The sequence below is a fragment of the Ovis aries genome, chromosome 24 (assembly GCF_016772045.2).
Source record: "Ovis aries strain OAR_USU_Benz2616 breed Rambouillet chromosome 24, ARS-UI_Ramb_v3.0, whole genome shotgun sequence".
NCBI classification, from domain to species: Eukaryota; Metazoa; Chordata; class Mammalia; order Artiodactyla; family Bovidae; genus Ovis; species Ovis aries.
In genome coordinates this window covers 34,656,335-34,676,195 of record NC_056077.1, presented here as the reverse complement: position 1 = coordinate 34,676,195, position 19,861 = coordinate 34,656,335, and the positions used below count along the sequence as shown (strand labels likewise).

General features: G+C 54.9%; 3 protein-coding genes across 17 annotated transcripts in view; 2 read left to right on the top strand and 1 right to left on the bottom strand.

Annotated features, from left to right (window-relative positions):
- STYXL1 (serine/threonine/tyrosine interacting like 1) overlaps positions 1 to 7,975 on the top strand; it is a 30,665-nt gene extending 22,690 nt beyond the window's left edge. For 5 of the 8 annotated variants that reach the window (XM_027961796.3, XM_027961797.2, XM_015104216.3 and 2 more), the window contains 2 exons: positions 137 to 249; positions 7,739 to 7,975. In XM_027961796.3, the coding sequence (XP_027817597.1) occupies positions 137 to 249; positions 7,739 to 7,870 (245 nt within the window). In that variant the 3' untranslated portion in view covers positions 7,871 to 7,975. Of the gene's footprint in view, positions 1 to 136; positions 250 to 4,753 lie in introns of all 8 variants that reach the window. The other 3 variants (XM_060405976.1, XM_060405974.1, XM_060405975.1) reach the window with 1 other exon arrangement.
- A 2,030-nt stretch (positions 7,976 to 10,005) lies between these two features.
- On the top strand, positions 10,006 to 15,468 carry TMEM120A (transmembrane protein 120A). Its single transcript, XM_027961645.2, has 12 exons — positions 10,006 to 10,161; positions 11,790 to 11,908; positions 12,126 to 12,242; positions 13,612 to 13,671; positions 13,860 to 13,955; positions 14,034 to 14,123; positions 14,323 to 14,388; positions 14,490 to 14,551; positions 14,656 to 14,748; positions 14,867 to 14,931; positions 15,008 to 15,076; positions 15,153 to 15,468. The coding sequence occupies exons 1-12, from the start codon at positions 10,081 to 10,083 to the stop codon at positions 15,264 to 15,266; spliced, it is 1,032 nt and encodes a 343-aa protein (XP_027817446.1). The 5' UTR covers positions 10,006 to 10,080; the 3' UTR covers positions 15,267 to 15,468.
- Positions 15,469 to 15,619: 151 nt separating this feature from the next.
- LOC101115252 (NADPH--cytochrome P450 reductase) overlaps positions 15,620 to 19,861 on the bottom strand; it is a 68,605-nt gene continuing 64,363 nt past the window's right edge. For all 8 annotated transcript variants that reach the window (XM_027961642.2, XM_027961640.3, XM_060405970.1 and 5 more), the window contains 6 exons: positions 17,988 to 18,169; positions 17,722 to 17,871; positions 17,154 to 17,424; positions 16,929 to 17,074; positions 16,766 to 16,851; positions 15,620 to 16,096 (listed from right to left, as the gene is read on the bottom strand). In XM_027961642.2, the coding sequence (XP_027817443.1) occupies positions 15,952 to 16,096; positions 16,766 to 16,851; positions 16,929 to 17,074; positions 17,154 to 17,424; positions 17,722 to 17,871; positions 17,988 to 18,169 (980 nt within the window). In that variant the 3' untranslated portion in view covers positions 15,620 to 15,951. The remainder of the gene's footprint in view (positions 16,097 to 16,765; positions 16,852 to 16,928; positions 17,075 to 17,153; positions 17,425 to 17,721; positions 17,872 to 17,987; positions 18,170 to 19,861) is intronic.

The window sequence follows — 19,861 nt, the reverse complement described above, 5'->3', positions numbered from 1 at the left end:
AGAGCTGTCACGTGACCTGCCTAGACCGTGGTGTGCTGGTTCCGAACCTACTTTTGGATCCACTGAGGCCAGTCATCTTCCGGATCCTCAGAGAAGGAAGCCACGCACAGCCTCCCACCTTTCCTTCTCTCTCCAGATACTCACCTGGAGCTCAACTCCGTCATCCTGGTCTTTTCCACCTTGGGCATCAGCCGCAGCTGTGCAGCCATCCTGGCCTTCCTTATGCATCGGAACGGGCAGACCCTGAAGGTACGTATTCCCTGGTCCGGGAGGTGAGGTCAGAACTGCACCTCAAAGGAATGGGTCCCCAACACTGCCTCGGGACTTTAACTGACGGTGAGGGGTTGAGAGGGAAGGGTCAAGGGCTTTACCTAACATACCACACCCAAGGACAGTGTGCCAAGGGCTGGGGTAGAGGCCTGGGGCTGGGCACCTGGGGCAGGCCCAGGACGCAGGCTGGGCAAGGCTGTGGCCAGCAGGACCGCCTGGATGGCCCCCAGTGCTGCCCAGCTCTCTGCTAGTGTTTGTTCAGGGCTTTCCAAGGGAGGTGCATTTTGGCTGCTGCAATGTACCTGTTGGCCATCTGACGTCTTCTTTGGAAAAATATCTATTCAGAATCTTAGCCCTTTTAAAAATCAGATTATTTGGACTTTTTTGTTAGTTTCTTTCTTTTTTTTTTTTTTTTGCTGTTGAGTCGTATGACTTCTTTATGTATTTTGAATATTAACCCATTATCAGTTATATGATTTGCAAATATTTTCTCCCACTTCTTAGGTTGCCTTTTCCTTCTCTGTTCAGTTCAGTCGCTCAGTCGTGTCTGACTCTTTGCTGTCCTATGAACCGCAGCATGCCAGGCCTCCCTGTCCATCACCAATTCCTGGAGCTTGCTCAAACTCATGTCCACTGAGTCAGTGGTGCCATCCAATCATCTCATCCTCTGTCATCCCCTTCTCCTCCTGCCTTCAACCTTTCCCAGCATCAGGGTCTTTTGAAATGAGTGAGTTCTTCTCATCAGGTGGCCAAAGTATTAGAACTTCAGCTTCAGCCTCAGTCATTCCAATGAATATTCAGGACTTATCTCCTTTAGGATGGACTGGTTGGATCTCCTTGCAGTCCAAGGGACTCTCAAGAGTCTTTTCCAACACCACAGTTCAAAAGCATCAATTCTTTGGCGCTCAGCTTTCTTTATGGTCCAATTCTCACAATCATATGTGACAAAAGAGGAACTCCCCAGGTCATTAGGTGCCCAATATGCTGCTGGAGATCAGTGGAGAAATAACTCCAGAAAGAATGAAGGGATGGAGCCAAAGCAAAAACAACACCCAGTTGTGGATGTGACTGGTGATAGAAGCAAGATCCGATGCTGTAAAGAACAATATTGCATAGGAACCTGGAATGTCAGGTCCATGAATCAAGGCAAATTGGAAGTGGTCAAACGAGATGGCAAGGGTGAATGTCGACATTCTAGGAATCAGTGAACTAAAATGGACTGGAATGGGTGAATTTAACTCAGATGACCATTACATCTACTACTGTGGGCAGGAATCCCTCAGAAGAAATGGAGTAGTCATCATGGTCAACAAAAGAGTCCGAAATGCAGTACTTGGATGCAGTCTCAAAAATGACAGAATGATCTCTGTTCATCTCCAAGGCAAACCATTCAGTATCACAGTTATCCAAGTCTATGCCCCAACCAGTAACGCTGAAGAAACTGAAGTTGAACGGTTTTATGAAGACCTACAAGACCTTTTAGAACTAACACCCAAAAAAGATGTCCTCTTCTTTATAGGGGATTGGAATGCAAAAGTAGGAAGTCAAGAAACACCTGGAGTAACAGGCAAATTTGGCCTTGGAATGCGGAATGAAGCAGGGTAAAGACTAGTAGAGTTTTGCCAGGAAAATGCACTGGTCATAGCAGACACCCTCTTCCAACAACACAAGAGAAGACGCTACACATGGACATCACCAGATGGTCAACACCAAAATCAGATTGATTATATTCTTTGCAGCCAAAGATGGAGAAGCTCTATGCAGTCAACAAAAACAAGACCAGGAGCTGACTGTGGCTCAGATCATGAACTCCTTATTACCAAATTCAGACTCAAATTGAAGAAAGTAGGGAAAACCACTAGACCACTTAGGTATGACCTAAATCAAATCCCTTATGATTATACAGTGGAAGTGAGAAATAGATTTAAGGGACTAGATCTGATAGATAGAGTGCCTGATGAACTATGGAGTGAGGTTTGTGACATTGTACAGGAGGCAGGGATCAAGACCATCCCCATGGAAAAGAAATGCAAAAAAAGCAAAGTGGCTGTCTGGGGAGGCCTTACAAATAGCTGTGAAAAGAAGAGAGGTGAAAAGCAAAGGAGAAAAGGAAAGATATAAGCATCTGAATGCAGAATTCCAAAGAATAGCAAGAACAGATAAGAAAGCCTTCTTCAGCGATCAATGCAAAGAAATCAAGGAAAAGAACAGAATGGGAAAGACTAGAGATCTCTTCAAGAAAATTAGAGATACCAAGGGAACATTTCATGCAAGGATGGGCTTGATAAAGGACAGAAATGGTCTGGACCTAACAGAAGCAGAAGATATTAAGAAGAGGTGGCAAGAATACATGGAAGAACTGTACAAAAAAGATCTTCAGGACCCAGATAATCATGATGATGTGATCACTAATCTAGAGCTAGACATCTTGGAATGTGAAGTCAAGTGGGCCTTAGAAAGCATCACTATGAACAAAGCTAATGGAGATGATGGAATTCCAGTTGAGCTGTTTCAAATCCTGAAAGATGATGCTGTGAAAGTGCTGCACTCAACATGCCAGCAAATTTGGAAAACTCAGCAGTGGCCACAGGACTGGAAAAGGTCAGTTTTCATTCCAATTCCAAAGAAAGGCAATGCCAAAGAATGCTCAAACTACCACACAGTTGCACTCATCTCACATGCTAGTAAAGTAATGCTCAAAATTCTCCAAGCCAGGCTTCAGCAATACGTGTACCGTGAACTCCCTGATGTTCAAGCTGGATTTAGAAAAGGCAGAGGAACCAGAGATCAAATTGCCAACATCCGCTGGATCATGGAAAAAGCAAGAGAGTTCCAGAAAAACATCTATTTCTGCTTTATTGACTATGCCAAAGCCTTTGACTATGTGGCTCACAATAAACTGTGGAAAATTCTGAAAGAGATGGGAATACCAGACCACCTGACCTGCCCCTTGAGAAATCTGTGTGCAGGTCAGGAAGCAACAGTTAGAACTGGACATGGAACAACAGACTGGTTCCAAATAGGAAAAGGAGTACGTCAAGTCTGTATATTGTCACCCTGCTTATTTAACTTCTATGCAGAGTACATCATGAGAAACGCTGGACTGGAAGAAGCACAAGCTGGAATCAAGATTGCCAGGAGAACTACCAATAACCTCAGATATGCAGATGATACCACCCTGATGGCAGAAAGTGGAGAGGAGCTAAAAAGCCTCTTGAGAAAAAAAAAAGCCACTTGAAAAAGTGAAAGAGGAGAGTAAAAAAGTTGGCTTAAAGCTCAACATTCAGAAAACGAAGATCATGGCATCTGGTCCCATCACTTCATGGGAAATAGATGGGAAACAGTAGAAACAGTGTCAGACTTTATTTTTTTGGGCTCCAAAATCACTGGAGATGGTGACTGCAGCGATGAAATTAAAAGACGCTTACTCCTTGGAAGAAAAGTTATGACCAACCTAGATAATATATTCAAAAGCAGAGACATTACTTTGCCGACTAAGGTCCATCTAGTCAAGGCTATGGTTTTTCCTGTGCTCATGTATGGATGTGAGAGTTGGACTGTGAAGAAAGCTGAGCACCGAAGAATTGATGCTTTTGAGTCTGTGGAGAAGACTCTTGAGAGTCCCTTGGACTGCAAGGAGATCCAACCAGTCCATTCTGAAGGAGATCAGCCCTGGGATTTCTTTGGAAGGAATGATGCTAAAGCTGAAGCTCCAGTACTTTGGCCATCTCATGCGAAGAGTTGACTCATTGGGAAAGACCCTGATGCTGGGAGGGATTGGGGGCAGGAGGAGAAGGGGACGACAGAGGATGAGATGGCTGAATGGCATCACGAACTCGATGGACGTGAGTCTGAGTGAACTCCGGGAGTTGGTGATGGACAGGGAGGCCTGGCGTGCTGCGATTCATGGGGTCACAAAGAGTCAGACATGACTGAGCGACTGAACTGACTGAACTGAACTGGAAAAACCATAACTTTGACTAGACAGATCTTTGTCAGTAAAGTAATATCTCTGCTTTTTAATATGCTGTCTAGGTTGGTCATAACTTCTCTTCAAAGGAGTGAGCGTCTTTTAATTTCATGGCTGCAGTCACCATCTGCAGTGATTTTGGAGCCCAGGAAAAGTAAAGTCGGACACTGTTTCCACTGTTTCCCCATCTATTTCCCATGAAGTGATGGGACCAGATGCCATGATCTTAGTTGTTTGAATGTTGAGTTTTAAGCCAGTTTTTTTCACTCTCCTCTTTCACTTTCATTAAGAAGCTCTTTAGTTCCTCTTTGCTTTCCGCCAGAAGGGTGGTGTCATCTGCGTATCTGAGGTTATTGGTAGTTCTCCCGGAAATCTTGATTCCAGCTTGTGCTTCATCCAGTCCAGCATTTTGCATGATGTACTCTGCATATAAGTTAAATAAGCAAGGTGACAATATAAAGGCTTCTCTGTAATCTTTTTTTTTTTTTTTTTTTTTCTGACTGCACTGCACAGCATGCAGGACCTAAGTTCCCCCACCAGGGATTGAACCTGTGCCTACCTGCAATGGACATGTGGAGCCTTAACCGCTGGACCACTAGGGAAGTCCAGATTGCCTTTTTAATTTGTTGGTGGTTTTCTTTGCTGTGCAGAAGCTTTTTAGTTTGATGTAGTCCCACTTGTTTATTTTTGCTTTTGTTTTCTTTGGGTGTCAGTTCCTAAAAGTCACCACCAAATTGATGTCAAGGAGTTTACTGCCTATTTTCTTCTAGGAGTTTAATGGTACCAGGTCTTCTATTCGAGCTTTTAATCCACTTTGAATTGACTTTTGTGTATGGTGTAAGATAGTGGTCCCACTGGACTGAAAGGGAATTCCCAACACTTTCATTCTTTTGCATGTGGCTGTCCAGTTTTCCAGCACTACTTATTGAAGAGACCATTCTTTCATCATTGCATATTATTAGCTTCTTTATCCTAAATTGGCCATATATGTATGGGCTTATTTCTGGGGTTTCTCTTCTGATCCAATGATATATATGTCTATGTTTTATGCCAGTACCATACTGTTTTTATTACTATAGCTTTGCAATATAGTCTGAAACCAGGAAGTATGATGCCTCCAGCTTGGTTCTTCTTCCTCAAGATTGCTTTGGCTATTTGGAGTCTTGTTGTACCATACAAATTTTAGGACTGTTTGTTCTGTTTCTCTGAATGATACCATTGGGATTTTGATAGGGTTTATGTTCAGTTTGTGGATCGCTTTGGGTGGTATGGACATTCTAACAGTATCCCTCCAATCCATGAGCATGGGCTCTCTCTCTGTTTACTAGTGTCTTTAATTTCTTTTATTGTTGTCATAGTTTTCAGTGTACAAGTTGTTCATCTCCTTGGTTAAATTTATTTCTAGGTATTTTACCCTTTTGACACAACTGGAAGTATTTTCTTAATTTCTCTTTCTGATAGTTTTTTATCAGCGTGTGGAAACGTAGCTGATTTCTGTATATTGATTTTGTATCCTATCACTTTGTTGCTCTGTTTATTCATTCTAACAGTGTCTTTGTGAAGTCTTTGGGGTTTTTATATATAATGTGTTGTATGCCAAGAGAGACAGTTTTACTTCTTCCTTTCCAGTTTGGATGTCTTTTTCTTACTCTAAGACTTGCAAAACTATATTGAATAAACGTGGCAAGAGTAGGCATCCTTGTCTTGTTTCTGATCTTAGAGAAAAGCTTTCAGCTTTTCACTGTTGAGTATGATGTTAGCTGTCAGCTTGTCATGTGTGGTCTTCATTATGTTGAGGTACATCCCCTTGATACACACATTTTTGAGAGTTTTTTTAAGAGGCAAATGCAAACTCTGTGAACATGCTTTTTATTACCATGTTCTCCAGATATCTTAACACATGGCTACTATTTGTGCAACTTTGCCCTGGGCCATCTGGCTTCTAAAAGGTTAATTTTTGGCCCGTGTGGCAGATTAGGGATTCCACTTCCCCAAGTCTACACTTTGTACCAGAACAGCGCTCACCTCTCTACTTGTGACGAGAACGCCTTATTCTGTTTTCCCCCGCCTTCCTCATATTCTCCCTTAGTAACTTCTGCCACAAAGCCTTCTGCTTTGCTTTGAAGCCCACTCACTCACTGTCTCCCCACTACCCAACCTTCTGGAAGCTTCTTCCTTTCTTCCACCCCCTTGCTCATTTTGGTCCCTGTTCCTAAGAGTTTTATTCTTTTGATGCTAGCATAAATGAAAATTTCCTAACTTCCTTTTCAGATTGCTCATTGTTAGTTAGATACACAACTGATTTTGTATCCTGCAGCTTTGTTACATTCTAACAGTTGTAGTTTTGTTTGTTTGTTTTTTACTCTTTAAGGTTTTCTGCATATGAGATCCTTAAGTTCATATCAGCTGCAAACAGAGCTGCAAAACTTCATATTTTACGATTTGGACGCCTTTTCTTTTCTTTTTTCCTAATTGCCCCAGCTAAGACTTCCAGTACAGTGTTGAATACAGGTGGTGGAAGTGGGCATCCTTGCCTCGTTCCCCTTAGTCTCACAGGAAAAGCTTTCAGTCTTTGACCACTGAGTATGATGTGACCTGTTTGATACGTGACCCTTGTTATGTTGAGATAGTTTCCTTCTGTTTCACAGCGTGCTGAGGCACCGCTTTTGCCTTTTGCCTTTTTCCTCCATCAGATGGGGACCAGCTGATGACCTTCCTTCATGTGATAACCTTTCCTGTATTTGGGGATGGGCACGTGAATGAAGGCAGCTTCAGTTTTCCTTCTTCAGAGAATTTGCCGAGGTTCTCTTCCTCTTTCCATTCATTTACCCACTTCTGATGCAAACCTTCATTTTTATTTCTTTATAGTCTTTCTGGCTGTGCTGGGTCTTTGTTGCTACCTGAGGGCCTTCTCTACGTGTGGCGAGTGGGGCTCACTCTTGGTTGTGGTGCATGGGTGGGCTTCTCACCGCGGGGGCTTCTTGTGTTGCTGCAGATGGGCCCTAGGGCACTCAGGCTTCAGTAGCTGTGGTGCACTGGTTTTGTTGCTTTGAGGCATGTGGAATCTTCTGGGAGCAGAGGTCAAACCCGTGTCTCCTGCCTTGGCAGGAGGATTCTTAGCCGCTGGACCACCAGGGAAATCCAGTGCAAATCTTTTTGAGGCAGCACTGAGTGGCAGGCATGGGCATGGTGCTTCCTCGTCCACAGTAGGTCTCACATGTTTTCTCAGCCTTCACAGGAGCCATCTGACAGAAGAGTGACTTCCGTCTCTGTATTCAGTAGCAGAGGTGCAGAGGGGCTTGCCCAAGGCAGAGCCAGCTCCTTGACTGCTTCGCCCTAGTCTGTTAACCCCAGGCTGCTGCTGTTTCTTTGTCCTGCCCTTAAGCTCTGCTGCTAGCCCCTGGGCAAGTGTCTCTTGCCCTCCTGAGCTGGCTCTCTTCAAGGTGGAAGGGGCCCAGGTCCAACCCTGAAGTCTGCTTTCCTCTCCTTGGTTCACAGAGGTCCTGGGCCTACCTCAAGAAGTGTAAAACCAACATGCGTCCAAATCGCGCTTTGGTGGCTCAGCTGTCAGAGTGGGAGAAGGTTGTCATCGGAGACATCGTCACGGACATCCAGAATCCACCCTACTGATTCTGTGGTCCAGCTATGGGGCCAGAAGAACCTGACTTGGGGGCTTTTTGTGGGTAGTGGGCCAGGGTATGTAGCCAAGGAATAAGAAGGCCTTTGCTGCCTGGAGCCTCGTGTCAGCCTCCTGCAATGGTTCTTCCTCATTGGTGCCACATAGCAGGTGTTCAGACTCAGCAAGAACCCATCCCGAGGGCGTCTGGATCACCCCCACTGCACTCCAGAGGCTGCCCTGGGAGGAGCATCTGGCTGCCAGAGCAGCTGCCCTCCTGTCTCCCATAACGTGGTCCCTTGGGAGGCTGCCCCAGGGGAGCTCCAAGTCTTCCCCCAGCTTTGTGTTGCTCCACAGGGGGTGTCAAAATGCCCACCCACCGGCAGAGATCCCCAGCCCCAGGGATGCCAAGCCCAGCCTTGGCTCAGGTGCCAGGCTTCACAGCTTTGAGAGACTCATGACACGAGGGCATCTCCTTACCTCATCTCCAGCACTCCTCCGTGCTCCCACTGGTCCATTGCTTGTGGGCTGGATCTTTCCTTTCGTTGCTCCCCACTCATTTTTGCCTGGCTATGTTCACCACAAAGAGATTCCCACCCTCCCATCCCCCACACCAGTTCAGTTCAGTCACTCAGTCATGTCCAACTCTTTGCAACCCCGTGGACTGCAACACGCCAGGTTTCTCTGTCCATCACCAACTCCCGGAGCTTGCTCAAACTCCTGTCCATTGAGTCGGTGATGCCATCCAACCATCTCATCCTCTGTTGTTCCCTTCTCCCGTCTTTGATCTTTCCCAGCATCAGGGTCTTTTCAGATGAGTCAGTTCTTTGCAGTTCTTTCTGGCCAAAGTATTAGAACTTCAGCTTCAGCATCAGTCCTTCCAATGAATATTCAGGACTGATTTACTTTAGGATTGACTGGTTGGATCTCCCTGTAGTCCAAGGGACTCTCAAGAGTCTTCTCCAACACCATAGTTCAAAAGCATCAGTTCTTCTGTGCTCAGCTTTCTTTATAGTCCAACTCTCACATCCATACATGACTACTGGAAAAACCATGGCTTTGACTAGACAGACCTTTGTCAGTAAAGTAATGTCTCTACTTTTTAATATGCTGTCTAGGTTGGTCATAGCTTTTCTTCCAAGGAGCAAGCGTCTTTTAATTTCATAGCTGCAGTCACCATCTGCAGTGATTTTGAGCCCCCCAAAATAAAGTCTCTCACTGTTTCCATTCCAACCCCATGCCAGGGTTTCTAGAAATTCCTCAGGTCTTAAAGGGAGTTTTCCTCAGAAATGGGCTTCCAAGTGAGGGCAGCACCCACCGAAAAAGCCTGGAGTCTACGGACAAGGGGACTGATGGAGAATTTTAACAGGTCTGTCCACGTTCATTCAGCAAACATTTCCACTACCTGGACAGGGCCGAGGCATACAGGTGAACGCCATGTTGCCTGCTAGGACTCCACAGAGGGTTGGAGGGGCGGCCCCGGACCCCTTCCCCTGACACCCCAACAGAAGCCTACGCCCTCAAGCAGTGGCTTTTTGCCCAGGGGTTAGGGCTTTTCAGGCAGTGGGCTTTAGTGACCACTTGAACTGGAGCGGAGCCTGGGATGGCTGCAGGTCTTTGGCACCTCCCGGTAAGCAGGGCAGAGACACCGGCAAATTTTCAGCAGGGACACAGTAGGGATTGGCTTTGTGTTTTAGTCAGGGTAGCCTGGTGTCTGTGTGAAGGGGCAGTAGCGGTGAACCTGGAGACAGGGAGACATAAAGAGACCCTTGTAAAAATCCAAGCAAGAGAAGAGGCTCGGAATTGCCTCCCTGCCAAAGAGCAGCTTCCCCAGGCGGAAAGTGTTTGAGGCAGAATGCCACCTCCCTGGGCCTTGCTTTACTCCCAGCGTGACCGGCAGGGACACTGCTGGCAGCACCAGCAATTGGCATCCCGCGTAGAGCCCCGGCGGGGAGCTGCCGCCGCCCTCCACGCTAGAGCTGCCAGGCCAGCGGCTAGCGGAGCCTGTGGCCCCGCCCCAGCCCCGTCCCGGCCCCGGATTGGGTCTGGCTGGGGGCGGGGCCAGCGGGCTCGCGGCCCCAGACTTTTCCCCATTGGTGGTCGCGGCGGCGCGAGCCCGGAAGCGGACGGGGGCGGAGGCGGCGGAGGCGGAGGTGCCTCCGGCCGGCCGGGGTTGCGGTGCTGTCCTCGACTCTCGGCTTCTCCGGCCCGCGGCCCGGCCGCAATGCATCCCCCGCCTCCGGGCCCGCTGGGCGACTGCCTGCGCGACTGGGAGGAGCTGCAGCAGGACTTCCACGGCATCCAGGTGAGCGCCAAGGCGGGCTGCCATTGGTTCTGAGCCATGTCTGTCTGGCTCGGGGTCAAGGGTCGGGTAGCCGCGGGTCTGGCTGCGGAAAGCTCGGGGTCAGGGTGGGGGACCGTGGTGTTGCTCCCGACGGCGGCGAGGCCTTGGGTCCCGGTGTCCCCGGTTGGACCGTCCTTTCGGCCTCAAATCAATGTCCGGCGGTGGTATCTTTCGCCCGCGCAGCCGCCGCGACCCCTACTGACCAGGGCAGACCTCCGGTCCCTCGTGAAGATCTCGGAAAGAGGCCCCGACTCCGACTTAGTCCCCTCCCAGGAGAGTCCGAGCTAACCAGGGCCAGTCTTGGGTCATTCACTGAGCAAACGCGCCATGGGCGCTGGCCGGGCCGGCCTTCCCCTCCCTCGGGCCGGGCGGTCTGGGCTGAGTGTGGATGGGGAGCAGGACGGGAGGCCGCGTGGCCTCGGTCCGGAGAAGTGGGATTTAGATGAAGTCCCTGGATGGGGGCGAGGCTGATCCTGGGTGCAGGACAGCTTCCAACCACACAGGACCACGTGGCTGCTGCAGAGAGTGAGGGGAAAGTGGGTGGGCGGGGCCCTGCCAAGAGACCTCATGGGCCTGACAGGGGTGGGAGTCTCTCTGAGACCAGTGGAAGCCAGGCATAGCGGGGGTGGGTATTGTCTGGATCTGGCTGCTATGGGCCGCTGTGCTGTTCTGCGGACAGGTGAACAGGGGAGTGCGGTGGCTGGGGGTAGGCCGAGGTGGCCCGTTCTTGAGCATGAGAAACAAACCCCAGCCAGGGTAGAGCCCAGGCCAGCTGGGCACTTGATCAGGCCTTTGCCTCTCTTGGACTGGTTCCAGCCCTTTCCTGTCCACATTGAGCCTGACTGCCCCCTGGCCTGTCCTGGCCAAGTTGCTATCATTTGTGCTTCTCCCCAGGGTCCTGAGCAGGGCAGACCCAGGCTCCCGAGCCTGGGCACCACCATCCTGGCCTCAGCCCCTGCCTGGCCTTCCTCACACTGCCCCTTGCCCCTTATCTCCAGGCTGCTTCTTCTCAAGACTCACCCTAGGGGGCAAAGTGCTCTGGGAAGCCCTGGGCCAAAGGTGCTGGGGGGAAGGGTAGAGGAATGGTCTTACAGCAAGAGGTCCAAGGGCTGAAGCCTGGTGACCTTTAACCCAGAAAGAAGATGCTGGGAGTGCCAGAGTAGCAGTCATCTTGAACAGCCTCAGCTCCCCTCTCCCTTGCAGGATGTCTGGACAGGAGGCTCTGAGAAGGTCATGGATGGCTTTAGGCTGCCTGCTTGGTCCAGACTGTGGACCCGTGTGGGCTTAGAATGCAGACTCAGGATGGGCAGAGAGGGGTGGGAACAACTAGTAGATGGGCTGAGACCAAGAAAGCCTTCCAAGAACATGTCTGTTTCTGGGGGCGAGGTGCTGGGGGGCTCCTGGGCTTGCCCGAAGAGCTCTGTCTCCTTGCCTGCCTTGGAGAGAGAGGACCCTTGGGGCATTCCTGAGGCTGGCTCATCTGGCTGCATCCTGAAGCCCTGGGCGAATGCGTGCCCCACCCCCTTCCCAGCAGGCTCTGGCTCAGGGGTCCCCTCGCCAGCCTGAGCCTTCCCCCCCCTGGTCCCCAGGAGACCCACCGGCTGTACCGCCTGAAGCTGGAGGAGCTGACTAAGCTGCAGAACAGCTGTACTAGCTCCGTCGCTCGGCAGAAGAAGCGGCTCCAGGAGCTGGCCCTCGTCCTGAAGAAGTGAGGACCTGTCCCCCTGACGTGCTCCCCTGCCCTCCCTCCTCACGTCCCTGGCCGTGGACCGGGGGTGGCTGTCGGGCCGGGTGGGGTAGGGAGCTGGCGCTGCCTCCGAGGTGCCCCTGGGCATGGCTTCTCCCCTCTCTGGGCTGCGTCTGCTCCCCTGCCCCCCAGGGGGGACTCTGGCTTCTGACTCTGGCTTCTGCGGCCCCACCTGCAGATGCAAACCCTCCCTCCCGTCAGAGGCCGAGGAAGCCGCGCAGGAGCTGGAAAACCAGATCAAGGAGCGACAGGGCCTCTTCTTCGATATGGAGGCCTACTTGCCCAAGAAGAATGGGTGAGCCGCCCCTCCCCCAAGCTCGGCTCACAGCCCCGTCTCCCTCTGCTTGGTTTCCTGGACCCAAGGGGGCTGTCAGACCCGTCGTCCCTCAGGGACCGCCTCAGTGACAGTGGCAGCTCACTATGATGACGGGCGCTTTGTGCGGGACGTACGGAGAATCGGGGAGAGCACAGACAGGGGTGCCTCACCACTTGGGAGGCCGGAGAAAGCCTCTTGGGGTAGGTGACGCCTGGGCTGCATCACAAAGGATTAAGAGGAGGGAGCCGGCTGGACCTGGAGAGGTGCAAACAGCAGGTGTCACGTCCAGAGCATAGGGTAGGAGGTGAAAGGTTGCGGAGAGACCAGCACAGGAGCCAGCCTGCGGCGCTTCCCTCTGGCCCAGTGGGCAGGAGAAGCGACAGCTCAATTATGCACTTAGATCAGCTGCAGTCGCAGCAGAGGACGCGGCAGAACCCGGGACTCTGGGAAAACAGTCCAGCAGAGAGACCGCGGGGAGAAAGCATGTCCCAGAAGGCAGGGGAGGGAGTGGCCAGCAGCCTGAGATCAGATGGCCCCCCGGGGCCAGTGTGGGGGGCCAGCCAGAGGTAACACAGAAAGGGAATGTTTCCTGGAAGTTCGGGTGACCTTGGAGAGAACCGCTTCCAGGAGGGTGGGGCTGGAAAGGTGATATTGGGGATGACAGAAGAGCCGAGGAGACAGCCAGGTTCAGGCCACGCTTGCACAGCTTGGAGGTGAGTGGAAGGAGAAACCAGTGCCTGGAAACTAGCAACTAGAGCTCGTCATGAGGGCTGAGGAGTCGCTTCTGTTTGGGTGTGTGTTTGTACACAGGAAGGACTTGAGCATCTCTACCTGCTCAGAGGTGGGGCCTGCAGAGGGTGAGACGCGGGAGGGGTGTAGTGTGCACTGGAGGGAAGTCCCTGGGGCGCTGGGAAGGGGTGTCAGGGAGGAGGGGCGTGCAGAGAGGAGGGTGGGGAGGCAGCAGGGAAGATGTCACCTACCTGAAGGTGACAGGGTGGAGGGTTTGAGGGAGGGTTGGCTGGGGCCGCCGCTGGGAATGGGAGAGGGAGGAGCTCGCGGCGAGGCGGAGAGGCAGCCTGGCCTCCAGTCTCAGTCCCCGCTGTGTCCGGTAACCTCTCCGCGGCCTCAGGCCGGTCCCTGAACCACTGTGAGCCTGGGCCTCAGGCTTGTGTGTGAATAGGAGCCCGTACATGTGCCGCTGCTTGGTACACGGCTATGACTCTCAGACGAGAGGAGCTTGGATGGGGTGGGTGATGGCACCCTTCGGGGTTGGCAGGAGGTCGCGGTGCAGTCGTGGGTGTGGGTGGCTGCAGTGGGCTTGGGGCTGAAGGCTACTCTCCTCCCCCAGGTTGTATCTGAGCCTGGTTCTGGGCAATGTCAACGTGACACTCCTGAGCAAGCAGGCTAAGTAATTTGTGGTCGCCACGCTCCTCCCCCGCCACCTCCCACCTCGGGGCCCCTTCCAGCCTGCCCCAGCCTTCCTGGCCGAGCCTGGGGCTCAGGGGCCACTGCCTGATGGCACCCCAAGCAGCCCGTCGGGAGGCCTGGGTGGGCCCTGCCAGCACCCCAGCCTGCCCCATGAGTGTGTCCCCCCAGGTTTGCCTACAAAGACGAGTACGAGAAGTTCAAGCTCTACCTCACCATCATCCTCATTCTCATCTCCTTCACCTGCCGCTTCCTCCTCAACTCCAGGTGGGTGTCCTGCGGGGGGTCTGGCCCCCTGGACCCTCTCGAGGTGCCAGCACCCACCCTCTGCACCTCTGCCCACAGGGTGACAGACGCTGCCTTCAACTTCCTGCTGGTCTGGTATTACTGCACCCTGACCATCCGTGAGAGCATCCTCATCAACAACGGCTCCCGGTGGGCGAGGGCGGGGCCCAGCCCCCGGCGGGTTGGGGGGGAACGCCCCTGGGGATGCCCTGCAGAGTGGGGGGCAGGGGGTGCCATGGCTGAGAAGCAGGGTGGTACTGGCTCCCTCCCACTGCAGCCCCACTTCCTGCCCCCCGAGCCCTGATCCGGGGGCTGAGGGGACAGGGGTGACGGCGGCTCCCTGACGCAGGATCAAAGGCTGGTGGGTCTTCCATCACTACGTGTCCACGTTCCTGTCGGGAGTCATGCTGACATGGTGAGTGGGTCGGCTTGGTCCCAGGGCCTCGGGGGAGCGAGGGGCAGGGAGAAGGGGGGCGTCCCTGAGCGCCCCCCCCAACCCCCGCCCTCTGCTCTCAGGCCCGACGGCCTCATGTACCAGAAGTTCCGGAACCAGTTCCTGTCCTTCTCCATGTACCAGAGTGAGTGTCTCCGAGGTCCCTGCTCTGCTTAGGACTCGCCCCCCAGGAAGGGCGGGCAGGGGCTTGGGGCTCCAGCCTGGTCCTGATGCCCCCCCCCGCCTCAGGTTTCGTGCAGTTCCTCCAGTATTACTACCAGAGCGGCTGCCTGTACCGCCTGCGCGCCCTGGGCGAGCGGCACACCATGGACCTCACTGTGGGTGAGTCAGGCAGGGCCGCCCCGCCCTGCGGTCCTGCCGGGGCACCGTGAGGGCCTGTCCTTGCCTCTGGCTTGGGCTCTGAGTGACGGGGCCTCTCTGCCCCGCTGTGCCCCTGCAGAGGGCTTCCAGTCCTGGATGTGGCGGGGCCTCACCTTCCTGCTGCCCTTCCTCTTCTTCGGACACGTAAGTTGTACCTGAGCCCCCCGTCCACCTGGCTGTCTCGAGCAGGGACTCTGTGTAAGAGCCCCCTCCCTCCCAGTTCTGGCAGCTTTTTAACGCGCTGACGTTGTTCAACCTGGCCCGGGACCCCGAGTGCAAAGAGTGGCAGGTGAGCCGGGCCCTTGCCTGGGGAGGACGCGGGGAGGGCCGCCTGGCTCCCGTCCTGACCCCGATTGCTCCCCCAGGTGCTCATGTGCGGCTTCCCCTTCCTCCTCCTCTTCCTTGGCAATTTCTTCACCACCCTGCGGGTCGTGCACCAGAAATTCCACAACCAGCTGCATGGGAGCAAGAAAGAATGAGGCTGGGCCCTCCCTGCCCAATGGCACCCCTGGCCCGGAAGGGGCTTCTGAACCTCTGTGTGGAGGGGGTGGGGACTCCTCGTGTCCAGGAGGGTCTCGTCTGCCCTCCCCTGGGTTTTGTGGGCTCCGTGGGCCCTGAAGGCATTGCTGGAGAGGAGGACCTGGGCGCCAGTGGCCTGAATAAAGGAAGACAGCTCCGAGAGCCTCGGTGTATGTGCTCCTGCGGGTGAGACGGGCTTGGGGGTCCTGTGCTGCCACCGCTTGGGACCTGGGGGCCCCCGAGGTGTCTCTGGGGTCTGAGCTAAGGAGACCCAGGTGGAGGCCTCAGATCTGTGCAAGCACTGCCCAGCAAATACAGAAAACAGAACTTTATTCCAAGGGCCAGAGATTATTTAAAATTATTTACACTCATCGAAAATCACAGGGAGGGGCCAGGCCTCATCAGTTGACAGGCGGACCCCTGTGTTCAGCCACTGAGGGCCGCGAGGTGCTCACACACCTCAGCCTGTCACCCTCAGCCGCGCCCCCTGGGCTGACCGGAGGGCACGGTTTGGGCTGTGAGCAGCCTCTGTTCTGGGCCTGCCTCCGGGGCCGCACCCGGCAGAACCACCCAGGAGACGGCAGAAGGGAGTGAGGCGTGTGATTACATGATGTAGGGCATGAGCGGCGGAGCAGGGTGGGCGGCCTAGCTCCACACGTCCAGGGAGTAGCGGCCCTTGGTCATCAGCTTCTTGACGTAGTCCACGGCCTGGGCCTGCTCCATGGCCCCCTGCTCGGCCACGATGTCATAGAAGGTGTTCTGCACGTCTCTCGCCATGTTCCGAGCGTCCCTGCGCGCAGGACGGAGGCGGCACTGGGGGAGGGCCCTCCACGGGCAGGCCAGCCTCCCGCCCCGGGCCTCTGCCCCACTCACCCGCCCCCCGTCTGCCCCACTCACCCCTCCACTCACCCCCGCCTCTGCCCCACTCACCCCCCACCTTACCCCGCCCCGTCTGCCCCACTCACCTCTCCACTCACCCCCGCCTCTGCCCCACTCACCACCCCTCCTGCCCCCCTCACCCCTCACCTCTGTCCCAATTAGCCCCTCCTCTGCCCTCCTCACCCCACCTCTTGCCCCACTCACCCTGCTCCTGCCCCCCGTCGGCCCCACTCACCCCTCCACTCACCCCCGCCTCTGCCCCACTCACCCCCGCTTCTGCCCCACTCACCCCCGCCTCTGCCCCACTCACCCCCGCCTCTGCCCCACTCACCCCCCACCTCTGTCCCACTCACCCCCTCCTCTGCCCTCCTTACCCCCACTCCTGCCCCCCTCACCACCACTCCTGCCCCCCTCACCCCCACCTCTGTCCCAGTTAGCCCCTCCTCTGCCCTCCTCACCCCCCCTCTTGCCCCACTCACCCTGCTCCTGCCCCCCCGTCGGCCCCACTCACCCCCTCTACCCCACTCACCCCTCCTGCCCCCCTCACCCCCCCTGCCCCCCTCCCCCCCCCCCCACTCACCCGCACACGTAGATGTGGGCGCCCCCCTCGTGGATGAGTTTCCATAGGTGCTCCTTGTCCTTCTTGAGTAAGTGCTGCACGTAGACCTGGGGGCGGGGTTGCCTATGAGGGAGGCCGATCGCCCCCCGCACCCCCCCACCTTGGGGCCTGGCCCCGGCCTCACCTTCTGGGGCTGCTCCCGGGAGAAGGCCACGTTGAGCTGGGTGAGGGTGCCGTCCTTGTGGAAGCCGGCCAGCTCCTCGCGGTATAGGTAGTCCTCATCAGAGCGCCGGCAGCCGTAGTAGAGAAGCGTCTCGCCCACCTCCTTGCCTGGGGCAGGGGCAGCCGGGTGAGTGAGGGGCCCCAGGCCCAGGCCCCTGCATGGAGCCCACCCGGGCCACACACTCACCCTGCTGCCTTAGCCAGGCCCGCTCCTGGATGAAGCCTATGAAGGGGGCGACCCCGGTGCCGGGGCCCACCATGATGACGGGCGTGGTGGCCTTGAAGGGCAGGCGGAACTGGGACTTTCGCACGTACATGGGCACCAGGGCCCGGCCGCCGTTCTCGCTGGCCGGCTCCTTGGCCCGCAGCCAGCTGGTGGCCACGCCCTTGTTGATGCGGCCCGTCTTGGTTTCGTACTCCACGGCCACGGCGCAGATGTGCACGGAGTTGGGGTGGACCTGGGGGTGTGCAGGGGTGAGCGTGGCGGTGCCCGGGGCCCCTTCCCTCCTGCCACCCACCCCGTCACGGGGTCCCTGCTCACAGCCCCTTCCTGGCAGCCGGCCTGACTGGCTCTTGGCACCAGGGCCGGAGGGCAGGGTGCGATCTTACGGTCCAGCCTTCTGGATACACAGCCCAGGAGTCTTGAGCAAAGTGCCCGCGGACGTGGGGCAGAGCTGGGGCTGCGGCCCAGGGACCCAGGGCTCTCTGAGGAGCCAACACTGTCTTCTCTACGGGGCTGGGCCCGGAGCCCCCACCTTGGAGGATGAGGCGATGGAGTAGTAGCGGGCCTGGAGACGAGGCAGCAGCTCACACAGGTGGTCGATGGGGGGCCGCAGGGATGGGTAGTCCTGCAGGATGGCCAGGATGTGCCGCCGAGCCTCCAGCACCCACCTCAGGTACAGCTCCTGGGGACACAGACGTGGGTGAGACGGCGAGCGGCCCAGGGGCCCAGGCATCTCGGGGAATGGCTGGGCCGGGGGGGCTGGCTCTCCGGGTGCTGGGGCGCCGGGGGCAGGCCCACCTTGCCCTCGCCTGATGAGGAGGCCATCTTGCGCAGCTGCTCCTGCTCGGCGGGCTCCGAGGCGTACTGGGCCAGCTCGTAGAGCACGTTGGTGCGCGGCGGGTTGGTGATGTCCAGGTAGTAGGTGAGGGCCGTGCGGTAGGAGGTGGGGCAGGGGAAGGGGTGCTTCTTGTTGGATTCCTCTGCAAGGAGAGGGCAGCAGGGTGAGGGATAAGGGGCCACCCTGGGGTGGGTGGGGTGCCACAGGGAAGGGGTGGGCCAAGTCTTGGTGGGCAGGAAGCAAAGCCAGCTCTCTCGGGGTCTTCCTTGGCTTTGGGGCAAGGCCTGAGGCGCCTGGCTGCTAGACAGGCAGTCTCATCAGAAGCAGGACGCTGCTGGGGGCGGCCTGTCACTGTCCCTATCCAGGACAGTCACTGCTCAGAGAGGGTGGCTGAGGGGGAGGCCCCCCGGTGGGGCCTGCCTGCCTGTGGGCTGAACCTGGTTCACTGTGGGGGCTCCAGGGTCTGACGGTAAGATGCCAATACTGGGCCTTCGGCTGTGATGACAGCCCCCTTTTTATTCTTGGACGCAAGCAGAGGTTGGTGCACGGGGCGCCCACATGCCAAGCTTTTGGGGCGGCATCTTGTACACTCAAGGCGTTCCGCCAGCCCTTGCCAAGGGGGCTTCCACTGCCACAGTCAACAGGCCAGCTTTACTGACACCTACCCACGGCCAGCCTTTGACTGTGTGGATCACGATAAACTGTGGAAAATTCTGAAAGAGATGGGAATACCAGACTACCTCACATGCCTCTTGAGAAACCGGTATGCAGGCCAGGAAGCAACAGTTAGTACTGGACATGGAACAAAAGACTGGTTCCAAACAGGAAAAGGAGTACGTCAAGGCTGTATATTGTCACCCTGCGTATTTAACTTATATGCAGAGTACGTCATGAGAAACGCTGGGCTGGAAGAAGCACAAGCTGGAATCAAGATTGATGGGAGAAATATCAATAACCTCAGATATGCAGATGACACCACCCTTATGGCAGAAAGTGAAAAGGAACTAAAAAGCCTTGATGAAAGTGAGAGAGGAGAGTGAAAAAGTTGGCTTAAAGCCAAATGAAGATCATGGCATCTGGTCCCATCACTTCATGGGAAATAGATGGGGAAACAGTGGAAATAGTGTCAGACTTTATTTTTGGGGGCTCCAAAATCACTGCAGATGGTGACTGCAGCCATGAAATTAAAAGATGCTTACTCCTTGGAAGGAAAGTTACGATCAACCTAGATAGCATATTCAAAAGCAGAGACATTACTTTGCCAACAAAGGTCCATCTAGTCAAGGCTATGGTTTTTCCAGTGGTCATGTATGGATGTGAGAGTTGGACTGTGAAGAAAGCTGAGCACCAAAGAATGGATGCTTTTGAACTTGGTGTTGGAGAAGACTCTTGAGAGTCCCTTGGACTGCAAGGAGATCCAACCAGTCCATTCTAAAGGAGATCAGCCCTGCATTTTCTTTGGAAGGAATGATGCTAAAGCTGAAACTCCAGTACTTTGGCTACCTCATGCGAGGAGTTGACTCATTGGAAAAAATTCTGATGCTGGAAAAATTCTGATGCTGGGAGGGATTGGGGGCAGGAGGAAAAGGGGACGACAGAGGATGAGATGGCTGGATGGCATCACCGACTCGATGGACATGAGTTTGAGTGAACTCCGGGTGATGGTGATGGACAGGGAGGCCTGGCGTGCTTCGATTCATGGGGTCGCAAAGAGTCAGACACGACTGAGTGACTGAACTAACCAACCAACCCACGGCCAGGCCAGAGGAGGGCTGGACCCAGGAGTGACTCCACCTCCTAGAGGCACGACCGCAGGGGTGTTGACTCCTGTGCA

Excerpts from the sequence above, each read along its gene's own strand:
- TMEM120A (XM_027961645.2), top strand. The coding sequence starts at position 10,081 with ATGCATCCCCCGCCTCCGGGCCCGCTGGGCGACTGCCTGCGCGACTGG. Across the intron at positions 12,243-13,611 it reads TACTTGCCCAAGAAGAATGG|GTTGTATCTGAGCCTGGTTC; the intron begins GTGAGCCGCCCC and ends CTCCTCCCCCAG. Across the intron at positions 14,389-14,489 it reads TCGGGAGTCATGCTGACATG|GCCCGACGGCCTCATGTACC; the intron begins GTGAGTGGGTCG and ends CTCTGCTCTCAG.